At 38.4% G+C, this 13,805-nt stretch overlaps 1 protein-coding gene across 4 annotated transcripts in view; it reads left to right on the top strand.

Moving 5' to 3' along the window:
* The window catches only part of bsna (bassoon presynaptic cytomatrix protein a), a 132,597-nt gene that overhangs the window by 21,802 nt on the left and 96,990 nt on the right, over nucleotides 1-13,805 (top strand). For all 4 annotated transcript variants that reach the window (XM_081608808.1, XM_081608807.1, XM_081608806.1 and 1 more), the window contains exon 2: nucleotides 2,365-3,193. In XM_081608808.1, the coding sequence (XP_081464934.1) occupies nucleotides 2,365-3,193 (829 nt within the window). The remainder of the gene's footprint in view (nucleotides 1-2,364; nucleotides 3,194-13,805) is intronic.

The following is a 13,805-nucleotide window of genomic DNA, read 5'->3' as shown; positions in this document are numbered from 1 at the left end:
TTGAAGCATCAGTCAGGTAAATGTTTTTAACACAACTAAAAAAAAAATTAAAATAAAGGTAACTTTTTACATTTAAATGATTAATAATTCCAGGTCTACAAATGCATATTCATTGCCTCGTGTTCTTATAAAAGTACGTTAGTCCTTGTAAGCGTGACTTTTTCCTGAAAGAAGTGTTGTGAGAAAAAAGGGTCAGTAAATGTTCACTCTTCTTTGAGGAGTGGACATGAAAATGTCAAGAGAGGAAAAGATTACGCCAAAGAAACGAAAAGCAGTTGAACAAGGCCACTATTACTGCCAAGAGAAAAGAAAGTAAAGAGTTAGGAAATAAAAATTGTAGAAAGTCAGAAATGGGGAAAACAAACCCCGAACGTTTTACAGGGACAGAGTTTGATCTTAAATAGATGTTGGGAGAAGGAGGAGAGAGATTTCAAGTTTTTAGTGTTGACTGAAACATCTCTTAGCCCTGACTGCTGGAAATACAATATACTCCTGATCAAAGAAGATCTTGTTTTTCTGTGCGTGCATCCAGAGTTATCATTACAATGGTAGTGAGTCTGTTGCCTTTGTCATAGAGGCAGCAAGCCTGGTAAAAACCGGCCACTTTGCTTTGTATAGAGGGTCTGGTCTCTCGGCTATTGAGAAATGATTGCTTCCTGGAGGCGTGGACTGTGTTGAGGTTTTAAAGTTTATCCAGTCGCTAACGTTTGCCCATGACGTATATAATGCAGTTTGACGCTATAAAGCTTATCGGAAATTGCCTGTGTTATAAACAAACATCCTCCTCTGAGAAGATAGAAGAGCTAATCTGAACAAGGCCAACTGTTAAAGTTCATTCAATATTTGGAAACGCGGCCAACATGGACTGAACGGCTTCTTTCACTTGCTCTGCTGCCATTGCTGAAACCGCAGGCAGACCACCATTCTGAAACAGCACAGAAAATTGACGTTGTCGTTCACAACTTCTTATTCTGTTTGCTGATTTTGAGCAGTGAGAATCTGAGACAAGGGGAAAAAGCCCAGACTGTGCTGGAAGTAAAATCCTTTTTCAAGAGGAATTGCACAGGAAGGCAATAGCCACTGCCCTAAAACTCTGCCCACAGCAGAGTGACCCTACGTTTTAGCATTCACAATTAACTCTTATATCTTATTATAAGCGTGCATTTTATTATGTCTACATGTGCATTTAATGGTTATTCAAATACATACCTAAAAAAAACAAAGAAAAACTTAGTTTGGAGTAAAAGTTTCAAATATTGGTTGATGCTTTAAATCAGAGGTCTCAAACTCAATTTACCCAGGGGCTGCTGGAGGCAGAGTCTGGGTGAGGCTTGACCGCATAAAGGATTCCACAAAAAACATTTTAAAAATATCCTCAAATGTCATCAACATTTAATTATTTATCCAATACCTGAACTGCAGGCTTTGGCTTTGACGAAGACATAATGAGGGTGTGACAAAATTTTTGGTGCCTTCACATTGCAGCCTAAAGTGACCCAATTCCGATTTTTTTGTCAAATCGGATTTTTTTTACCGGGTCGTTCACACTGCCACCTGTATGTGTTCTACAGTCTGAATGGGCAAACAACCTGAGTGTCCCGCATGCGCAGTAGAGGGCGCAATCGCGTCAGCGTTCTAAGTGTTCTGCCAACCGCCATAAAAAAAGTGCTCAGTGTTTGCGGAAGTAAACATGGGGGCTAATGGTGGAGCTTACCTTACACATTTGAAGTTGTTGTTCAACCGGAGCAGCATATTAACAATTTAATCCTCATTATAGTCCATCATAGTTGTTTTTCTTCCAACTTTTCTCTTGACGTCATGGACGCAGAATTTGTTGAGTATCAGTGGCGTTCAGTTCGGATGAATGCGGCCTGGACGTTAAGTCGCATTTGAATCGGATACGTATCAGATATGGGCCGCACTCTTTTCGAATGCGATCCATAGCAGTCGCCTTTCTCTGCGTTTGATCGTGGCATTTGTTAATGGTAGAAAGTAGCTTAGCCTAGCACCGAATGTCAGCCATGACGAGGAATGGTGGGCGGGACTCCCTTCAGAGGTCCGCTCACTAATATTATACTTTCATATCACAGTGGGGGCCACGAGACATCGTCCCGCGGGCCGCGAGAATGAGACCTCTGCTTTAAATCTTATTTTTGCTGGGGAAAATATATTCTTTTTTCATTACCAGATAACTACTAAATACTTTTGAGATTTGTATATGTAAACTGTCGCGTGTAAGAAAACATAAGGGTGTAAATACTTTTGAAAGGCGCTGCAACATAATTAGATGTGACTTCAGAGAATTGACCCAGATTTCAAGGCTTTCTTCTGAGCATGAATTCTCTTTTGTTTTGTCTCTTTCAGAGGTCCAACGGGCCCGATGGGTAGTCCAAAGCCAGGAATGCAACAAGGTGGACATGGCGGAGGAGGGATGGGTGGAATGGGAGGAGGGATGGGAGGAGGTATGGGAGGAGGAATGGGTGGAGGAATGGGTGGAGGAATGGGAGGTGGGGGGATGAGTGGGACGGGAGGAGGAATGGGGGGAATGGGAGGAGGAATGGGAGCAGGCATGGTAGGAGGAGGTATGGGGGGGATCGGAGGGGGGATGGGAGGAGGAATAGGGAGTGGGATGGGAGGAATTGGTGGAGGAGGAATGGGGGGGATGGGAGGAGGAATAGGGAGTGGGATGGGAGGAATTGGTGGAGGAGGAATGGGGGCAATGGGCAGTGGTGGAGGAATAGGGTCCAGAGCTGGAGAGCCGTATCGTCTGGCTGCTCATGACAGCCCAACCTCCCCTCGACACATGCAATCCAGCCAAGGGTCGGGTATGGGGCAGGTCTCAGGTTCCGGCCATGGGGTGGGTCACACTGCAACTGGCTCCAGTATGGCAGGCCATGGTGGCCAAAGTCCCGGTCAGCATGCCTCCCGCCGAAACCTCCAAGTCGACTTCAGTGGCTCAGGTGGTTCTCGGACGGGCCGGTCTCCTTCGCTGTCTCCTGACCGCGGCGTGACTCCCACCTCGCCCTACTCCCTGCCGCAGATCGCACCAATGCCAAGCAGCAAACTGTGCCCAGTGTGCACCACCACAGAGCTGTCCAATCCACCGGCGGTGCCCAACTACAACACTTGCACCCAGTGCAAGGCCACTGTGTGCAACCAGTGCGGATTCAACCCCAACCCCCACCTCACTGAGGTAGGTCACAGTAGACAAGGATATGCATGTGGGACAGGGTTCATCTGTGAGTGCAGATGAACCCTGTCCCATTTTATGATAATTTATGACAAAACTGAATCTACAAAGCAAACCTGAGCAGATGTTTATGATTAGCCTGTTAAGCAAAAGATAAAAACAAACAATCGATGATTGAGAAATGTTAACATGAGCCAGACTGGATAAACACTGCTTTGCTTTGCCGACTTTGTTCGCTGTGCCAGCAATCTATTTTTTACTCTAATGAGCCTTAATTGAAGTAAGTGAATGAACTGAATGAATCTGTAAAGTGTAAATAAATAAATAAAAAAAACAAATTGGCAAAAAAAGGAAAGGATGAAAGCCTCTTTATGTGCATTTGTGATGGACTGCCAGTGCAAGGCCTCAGCAAGTGGCACTAATTGCATGCTAAAACTTCGTCAGATTCTCCATTAACGTGCCAAGGCGAGAGATACAGGTTATGATAGTGTGTGGGTGTGAAAACTCTGCAGTACTCTGCTTTCAAACCGTGAACAAAAAAAAGTAAATTCAATTAAAAAGGGAAGTAGTAAGAAAGTAGTAACTGATTTTTTAATGTAAAAAATAGGAAATTCTGACAGAGCAATGATTTTATGCAAAGACACAATGGTCAAAATTATTTTGTGGCTTTTACATAACCGTGTACATTGCAATTAAACAAAGACAAAGAACTAGCATGTTGTGGCATTCACATGTGGAAATCTCACATGTGGAAATCTCTCCTTGGCAACTGGCAACTTGGCAATGCTAAATTCTCTAATTGCGTATATGAAATGCTACGGTGATTTCAGAATGTTAATAACTGTCTTTGTTTTAAAATATTTGGAAAATTCTCTTTTCCGGTGATATTTCTCTCACACAGTGTGACATTGCCTCTTCTCTCAGTATTCATAATGCAACTGGCAAAAAGGTTGGGAAATCATTTACTTTTTTTTTTTTTACTGTTTGATGTATTTCATTCCAGATTAAACAAATAAATCTGAAAAAGAACAACTAATACCTAACTGAGGTGCAGAATTATGAACTTTAGGATCAACATGAGAATTTCCAGACAGTTGGAATGTTTGACACTTTAGTTTTATGATGTTAAGTGACCCTTGTCAACTGTGGTAATCTAAAGATTTGCAAAAAAAAAAAAAAGAATATTTAGGATTCATTTATTAGATCGCTGGTGTCTACCGTTCTTCAAAAAAAAAAAGAATATGAGCATGTAGATTAAAATATAAATTGAAGCAACATTAAAAATGCATTTCTAATTGTTGCTGAAGGTTTTTTTTTTGTGACTACATATCCCTAAAAGGAAACGTTTCCTTTAAAAAAAAAAAGCTCCTTTTACATTTTGGGACCTCATTAATCTCTATTTCTGTTCACTTTAGGCAGCCTTTTCCTTCCTGAAGTCCTAAAGTAATAAACATTTTATTTCAAGCTGCAGGTGTACTGCGAGCTGAAGATGTCAGTTTAGCAATTTAGGAGGATAAACCATGGATGTTGCAGCAGAACCGATGAATATGGATGAGAGACACTGAAACACCCACATGCCATGTATTTGCAAGTCATTTCCTAAAAGTTATTCAAACCTTGAAAAAGAACAGCTGGGAAAGTGGCTAAAAAAGCATTACTCAGAAGGTTTATGTGTGCATACAGAGCATTGAATCCTTTGGAAGTGGGTTGCACGTTATCACCGTATTCTGTTAGCATTAAATCACAAAGGGTCTCTAGTGTTCAGCTTTTCAAAGCGGTAGAAAACTTTGAGGCAAAGGCTGTCTGTAGTAGGACTCAGTCTATTGTCACCTGTTGCTTTTGTGAGATTTTATTGCTTACAGTCATCAGAACGTCATGTAAAATTACAAAAGCTAAAGCAACCTGGTCGTATTTTTGTTAAATTTTACAAACAACACCTGACCTGTAGATTCAAGACATGACATAAATAGAAACTGAAGATCCAGTTGAGTTAAATTGGCTAACTCAAAAACAACACATAATCTCAAGAACAGATTACAAAATTTATTTTTAACAGAGAGATAATAAAATTTTAGATGTGAAAAATGTCAAAAATGCCTGTGAAACATGTAAAAAGATGGTCAGCAGCTACAGGCGGGTTTGAATGCTTTAACATAAGTCGAACTTTGTCTTGATAATTAAGAAAACATATAAAAGATGCTCGACATGCTATTTTAATATCATTTAAGTTAAAACTGTTTTTACAATGTTATAATACATATTTTTATACAAAACTATTTTTTTTCTAGGATTTAGCTAATAGAAATTATTTTTGCCAATTCTAAATGACCTAAAACAACACAAGTTTAGTTTCATATTGTTACTCAGGATAGAAAAAAAATTAATTACATAATGTCATTATTTCATGTAAATAAATATATGGCTTCTGGTATAATTATGATAAAGGTCAAAAATTATTCATGGCTATTAATAGCACTGTTGTGCCCAACGTGGTGTTTTCCATGTGTGCTACTCTTTTGTGTCTCAGCTACACCTTTTGGCAGCACGTCTTCCTCCCAGCATCCTGTTTGTCGCTCAGCAGACTGTCTGCTAATTTTAGACGCAGCAGGCACAAAGAGCTGCTCTGTCTATGTGCTTTTGATTAATTAGGTTTTGGGTGAAATCTGCAAACTGTGCTTTTCTCTCCCCACCTCTCCGATCACGCCACGGTTCTTCTGTCACACACATTTATAAGAGTGAGTGTTTTAGGCTGCTTGTGTTGAACAATTAGCAACACACAACATACAGTTTGTACTTTACCACAATTATTTAAGCGCCACATGGCTAATCATAAAAAAATAAAATAAAAAAATCAAGGGAGCAGCATTCATATGCAAAATTATATATCTTGTTTGGGAAATATTTTGGTTAAAAATGGTGCATTTTACCTGACATGCTGCCAGAAGAAGAAGTCTGATTTTAAAATAAAATGATTTGTTATTTAAACAGATTGTTTGCCAATCTAACACGAACTAAACCAGGGGGGGAAACGACAGACGACGCTGCAGACAGACCAGAAAATTAATGAATGACTTCCTCCACCTCACTCTTCTCTACTTCCTGTTTGTCGAATCATTAAAACTTGGCAGACATTCAGCAAACACAGGAGCCGTTCTTACACTAACTAATGATTCAAATTAAAATCAACCAAATGAAAAGGTGCAACATTTATCATGTTCATCATTAACATGCTGAACCACAGAAATCTGTCGGAACGCATCACGGCAATCATATCCTCGTCCACTTGCTCTTATTTTTGTCTGAAAGCAGAAACGGCGTATGAATTACATGTTCAGGTGCCTCTGATTTTTCCTTGGTTATTTCCTCTTGTTCCACACCTCATTTTAGAAAGTGGGCTTATGAACATAGCAGCACAAAGTCAAGTGAAAAAGGACTTGTAGAAACACCAATAGAAAAACAAAATCAGGGGGATTTTTTTTGTTTCGTTTTGTTTTTAGTTTGCAAAACAACAAAATTTGCAGAGCTTGAGTCTGAAAGCTCCCACTGACATGTTGTTTAGTATTATTTTACAACAGACAAGGAAACCATGAACACATAAAAATGACCTCAGAAGAGAATATTTGCCGCTTCCTAGAATTCTTTAGCCGCATTGATTATTGCAACAGCATCTTCACAGGTCTGAATAATAAATCAATCAAACAGCTGCAGCTGATCCAGAACGCTGCTGCTCGTATTCTGACTAAAACCAGGAAGATAGAGCACATAACACCAGTTTTAAAGTCCCTGCACTGGCTCCCTGTAGCTCAGAGAATAGACTTTAAAATACTGTTGTTAGTTTATAAATCACTGAACAGTTTAGCACCACAATACATTAAAGATCTGTTGTTACTGTACCAACCGTCTAGATCCCTCAGATCTTCTGGTTCTGGTTCTGGTTCTGCTCTGCTTCCCCAGAATCAGAACCAAACGAGGAGAAGCAGCATTCAGTTTCTATGCACCACAGATTTGGAACAAACTTCCAAAAAACTGTGAAACAGCTGAAACACTGGGTGCCTTTAAATCTCAACTTAAAACCCACCTGTTTAGAGTTGTTTATGGCTAAATTAGGGTTAGAGTGCGGGTTTTGATGTCTATGATGTTTTTATGTTTTTCACCTTTTTAATCTTTTTTTTTCTTTTTTAAAAATCCCTTTAATGTTTGTATCTTTACTTTTCAATTTCTTTTTATTTCTCTTTCTCACAGTTTACGTTTTAATAATGTAAAGCCCCCCGGAAAACGTCCCAGTTGACGGCGTTCAACTAAAAACCTAGAGGTTGGAGTCCTTGTCAAACGGTGTTTATGTCTAAAGTCCTAGAGGGTTAGAATCCCAGTTAAACGACGTTAAACTGAAGTCCTAAAAGGAGTGCAGGTTTTAATGTTTTTATCTTTTTTTTAAAATCTCTTTCTCTTTCTCACTGTTTATTCAATGTCACATGCTGTTTTTATTGTAATTATGTAAAGCACTTTGAAATGCCTTGCTGCTGAAATGTGCTATACAAATAAAATTTGATTGATTGATTGATTGATTGATTGATTGATTGATTGATTGATTGATTGATTGATTGATTGATTGATTGATTGATTGATTGATTGAATTCCCTGGAGGTTCAAGGCGACGTGAGTTCGTGGAGTTCAGACTGATTAATGTACCAGTTATGCACATATCGTCCATAAAGAGTCGTTCAAAGCTGGAGAGGCATACGAGGGTCATTATTTAAAACTAATGTAATTATTTTTGCTACTTGACTGTGAGCTGGGAAAACATTTCCTACTGTGAGCAGTCGCAAGAAGATGTACGAGTGACAGCTTTTTGAATCAATTTTGCTGCAGGTTTCATATGTTTTAATGATCCACTGCTAACACTTTTTATGCACTTTTTATTTCAGCTTCCTACAAGAGGTTAAGTAAAATGGTGTAAAGTGTGTCCACAACTGAGAAAAAAATGTTGCCAAAAAAATAAAATAAAAATAAGGCTCATGAATGTGAGAACAGCCCATCTTATCTTCGGAGCTCAGTTTTAAATATTACATATTAAAAATCATGTATTTTTAAATAAATTGAGCAGTACTTTTGGACTGCTGCAGTTAATAAGAACAGACCCATTCAATATTATTAAAAGTCAATTTATTTCAGAAATTTTATTACTAAAGCATATTGTTGAAGAATTACGCACAGTTAAATGAAAACATTTAAAATTAGAATATCATGTAAGACCAATTAAAACAAGCATTTTTAATAACATAATTATAACCTGAATGATGTTTAATGTGTTGCTCAATCGTTGCTCAAAAGACACTTTTTAATCTGACAATCGAGCCTCATCGGAACGCATGTCCAAATTTATTGAATATGATTGAAATGTCCCACTGGAGCTCCATTTCTGAGAAACTATGAAAACTTATTTACTATGTCTTTAAAACGTAAGCACAATCCACTAATCCAGTAGGTAAAATCTCCATGCCATTTAATCACTTTTGGGATTTCAGTGCATCATAGATATGTAGATTCACCAACAAACAGGCACTTAATAATTCAACATTTGCTGGTGAATAGAAGTTTCTTTTTTTCTGTAGGTTGCTTTTTTATTACTCACAATCTCTCTTCAATAAAAGGTGTGCAAACATGCACAGCAGATTGATTCCTTCATTAAATAATGTACTTTCTATTTTTAAACTAAAGTCTATGGAGAAGAGAATAAGTCTTAATCCCATTATAGCCTGTAGACATTCTAAAATATATTGGGTCGTCTTTAACTTCCTGGAAAAACCATCCTAATGAATCTTTTTATCCTCAGGCATATGAAAATTTAGCATAAATTAAAAGCTTCCATTTTTGTGGCGCTAATTCGTAACGTGAAGGATCAGGGCACCGTCGCTGACCAATCGGAGCAGACCTGACCTTAGAGAACGCTCTTAACTTCAAATCCCCCCTCCCCTGCCACTTCCTTGATTTTACCACCAGGTAAACCATGAGGGCAATTAAAAAGCATGTTTTAATCTTCTGTTGAAGTTATTTATGTTGGGTGCAAGTTGTGACTGTACTGCTGATTGCGGTCCTGTCCCTGAGCATCGTAATTATAATAACATAGACATGACACTATTGTAATTATCTCTTAAATTTATCACTAGTGATATGATATACTTATCATGATAATGTCAGTATCATCAACGTGAATGTAAGAGGTTGCTGATGGAGACCATTTTCTCTGCGTGACCTTGGTTTCCTAAATGAGAGGTTGCATTTACATCCGTGCAACTGGAAGGTAATAATTACATTTCAGTCAACGTTGCAGCCTCAGATAATAATAAGAATGCTTGTTGTCTTCTGTAATAAAGACATGCAGTATCTCAAAATAAAGTCTGTTAATATGAAGCAAGCAAACTGGAGCACCGACCGTCAAAATGAAACTAACCAGAAATATCAAGAGTTGTTGTTAATATAGGAAGTTGTTATTGCCACTCTCTTTGACAAATGCCTCCGAAAGCTTCCAAATAATTAACCGTCCTCCTCTGTAGTTGAGATAAAATCGTTCAGTGGACAAAAAGCGTCAAATAATTTATCGGTCCCGTTGTCACTGCCAGCGGAGACCTAAAGTGAAGGCCCAACTCCAGACGTACAATAAAGTTTTATCTGGAGCGGCGAAAGCAATCATGAAAATAATAACACCTCTCAACCTCACTGAAATGCAGGTAGAGCAATTTTCTGCTCTCCAAACCAACTTGCAGACAAAGGATGTTTGTTAGCTCTAGAGACAGAGCAGCCATCTCTACCCTACGTGGACACATGGCTGTTCTTCCTTTCCACCTCTTTTTTCTTCATATAATTTTTTATAATTCTCCTAAGACCTTTTTGTCTCTTACATTAGTATCTTCCTGATTAGTGTTTTTCCTCTCTTCCTTTTCTACTTCTGTTTTGTTTTTTGTTTATTTTTGCGAGTTAAGCATATGTCTCTGAGAGTAGACCGACACATCTCCACATTCCTGTACCAACCAGCAGACATTTTTTGATTTAAACACCTGCAATAGCTCATAAAAGGAGCGTGAAGTTGAAACCAGAAGTTTACATCTGCAGAATAAAAAGACGCACGCACCTTGTTCTACCCTCAAATCTGTGTAAGATAAATGTTTTTTGCTAATTAGACTAATGTGTGAAGATTTTTTTTATTTAGTAGGAGCATGTAACAGGAAGTCAGCCATCTTGTTTAGCTCTCAGTAAGCCATATGTGAGGAAGTTCATCCACTGCCATCTCCTTATGTCACCGACGTGACAAGCTTTACATTTTATTTAGGAGTAGAAATATATTATTGGTTTTCGTGGGTCCATATTCGTTTACCGACAAACGGGCGAGATGTTCAAATTCTCTGTGTTTTTAGCTTTTGCTAACGATGCTAAGCTGTTAGCTATTTTATCTCTGTTCTGCAGTTCTTTTCTACATTAAGACGTGTACGTTGTCCATCAGTGGAGCTAATCAGGGAATATTCTGACTCAAATACTCCTTCGACTGGCGTTAGGCTCACTGTTGAGTTGTGTTAAGACACACAAAAGGAGAGCAGAACTGCGTTTCTTTATAGTTCCCTACGTCCATTTGTCTCAATGGCTTCGCCTGTTTTCCTTTTTAATGTTAACACCGTTTCTCTGTCTCTTCCATCCACACCTCAATTCATCTTCCCCTTCAGCTGCAGCACAACCAGTTAATTATACTCACCTGTCCACTGTTCCACTGATCACTCCTCCCTGCATGCATGTTACCTCTCATTCCCTCTGCTCGATGCTCTTGTTGTCATCGTGTTCACGTGTTCTTCGGCCCTTGCTGATGTTTCTTGTGGTCCTCTGATGCCTTGGCTCTCCTTTTAAGTGAGATTTGAGCTTTGCTATTTTTATCAAACATGATTTTGCCACTCCTGTTTGCATTAGGGTTCTACACCTCTTCAACTGCTGACAGACGTAGACAACAGGAAAAGGGATGTAATAAAAGATGTCACATGATGGGGTGGGAGTCCTGAGAGACCACATTAAAACCAATCTGTTGGAGGAAGGAAAAGCTTATGTGGTAGATTTGGGTATTTCAGGCCTTTATGTCTGAAAATAAAACCTTTATAGGCTTGTACTACCCAATGTTTATTTTCTGTCTTGACATAGTATAGTGCACTCTTGTGTTCTTGTTATTGTAACGCCTCAGAGAGCCACCGCTGGTTTGTCTAGTGTTAAAATCAGTTATTGACATTCATTCAATCAATCAATCAAATTTTATTTGTATAGCACATTTCAGCAGCAAGGCATTTCAAAGTGCTTCACATAATTAAAATAAAAATAAAAACATCATGTGACAGAATAAACAATGAGGAAGAGAAATAGATTTTAAGAAAGCAGTACACTTTTTCATTGCGTAAAAAGATGCAGAATTTTTTCCCCCTTGAAACTAAAAGACCTTCAACTTTAACCGTCTTGGGTCATTCAGGATGACTTCTTGTTAATCTCAGAATAATAAGTGAAATATATATTTTTACACTTGAGATTTACCTGCACTTCATTTATAGTAGAATTGCATGTTAAACTGTATTACCCTGGTCAGATGTTATGACCTGGGTAATACATCTGCTTTTCACAATAGTTTGCTGAAAATGTGGCCCATTGCGTCTGTCAGAACTGTTATAACTGAGAAAGGTATATAGGCCTTTGTACCTACTAAGGTTTAATTTGTAGGTAGAATAAACACTTTTTTTTTTTTTAGCAGGACATTTTGTTGGCAACACTCAAATATTCACTTAATTTTCTACAACCATTTTGTAATTGTCTGACAGCGTCCTTTGGGTCACTGTTCATTGAGAGGACACATTTGTGGTCATACGTCTTGATATGTTGCTTCAACATATTTAGAATATTTTTCCTTCATGATGTCATCCATTATGTGAAGTGCAACAATCCCTTCTAAAGCAAAACGCACACAAACTGCACAAAATGAGGCGGCCATCCCAGAAACTCTTCAGAATGTAACAATTACATTATAGACGGCACATATTTGAGTGTTAATAGACTAAATAACATGTTTCCAAAAATGAAAATCTCTGTATGCATTTGCTAGCTGCAATCAGTGTTTTTTGGGGGGTTTTTTTGTATTGCTGTGGAGCAATAGCTTCTTCCTTGCTCAATAGCCTTTAGGTTAATGTCAGTACATAATTCATTTCCGTCTGGATAGTGACACACACCTACCAGCATCTTCAGGAGATCTGATACTTTTCTTGTGAGGGCGATTCGTACATTTTGGACCAAAACTTCTCTGTCTCTGAGATGGAGAATACTGAATACTATGATGCTGGTTGTGCTTGGATAAAACACAGAATAAATAATTCTGTGTTTTCCTTCTGTCTCTTTTAGCTAGTTGCTAAGCTAAAGCTAAGCTAAACCTAAAAGAAATGACATGTTAGGAAATGCAAATGAGAGTTGGGGAAGGGATGACACAATAGCTAACGCCCTCTTTGGGGCATAGCTCAGAGAGACGAAGGGAATGGAAAACTTTTGTTTGATGCCATTTGTCTCTTAGAGATAGCAGGTCATAATAGACCAGCTGTATTTTGGTATTAATAAATGGAACTTATGACTTCAACTCACTGACTCTTATTTAGCCTCATACATAAAGAACTCAGCATGGAGAACGGATGATTCTCCACAGGATGAACATGGCACAGTTTAGATATTTTTAAGATTTACCAAAAGGTGAATTAGTATCTCTTTCTAAAATCTTTGCTTTGTTTTTTAACAAGTTATTTCATAGAAGGACTGTGTGTTTGAGGTGCTTTCCCAAAATCCATCGACAGATGTGCCTCTGTTCACCGCAAATGTTGTGAGGTAACCTATCAGAAGCTTACAAAGCCATGAAATCATCTGAGTTTTCTTCACGTGTCTAAAAGCATGTTAATCTTACTTTATGTAAACTTGTAAATAAAAGGAAAGTACTTGTAAGAACACATTTCGCTTATTATTCTGGGATTTGTTAAATACTAGCATAAACTGACAGGCTCATTAATGCCCGCTTTAGATATTGAAGTAACCGTTTTCCATTGAGTCGACCCACTGGGACGAACATGCCTAACCCCACCTTTTGAAAATGCTCTAGTCTTTCCAATTAGATGCACTGAAACTCTGCAGTGTTATTTACATTTCTACTCCTATTCCTACTCCAATCTTCGTTCTTTTTCTTCATTAGACACAACTTCAGATCTTACAATCTGTCTTCAGTTTGACAGGTTGAATGTAAGTGTTGCTATAGATACCAGGTCAGTGTCTGTGCACGTTTGAGATGGTGTAAGCTGAGCTGGTGAGACGCCTTCTCTGTTTCCATGTGGAAAGCACTCTGGACACGGGGGCTACTGTGTTAGCAACAGCATCGTCAGAGCCACAAGAGAACACACACTGTACATGGAGTCACCGTCACAAACAAGAGTGCAAAGTAACTATATAGCATAGCAAACACACTTCTTCCATTTATTGTTTTTAACCCTTTCATGCATGAATTATGATCCTTTGTGTCAGGATTTTTTTCCAATTTTTTTTATATTCTTAAGGTATAAAAAAAAAG

Source organism: Poecilia reticulata, chromosome 7 (assembly GCF_904066995.2).
Source record: "Poecilia reticulata chromosome 7, P_reticulata-male-v2, whole genome shotgun sequence".
Classification (NCBI taxonomy): Eukaryota; Metazoa; Chordata; class Actinopteri; order Cyprinodontiformes; family Poeciliidae; genus Poecilia; species Poecilia reticulata.
This window is presented reverse-complemented; position numbering and strand designations above follow the sequence as displayed.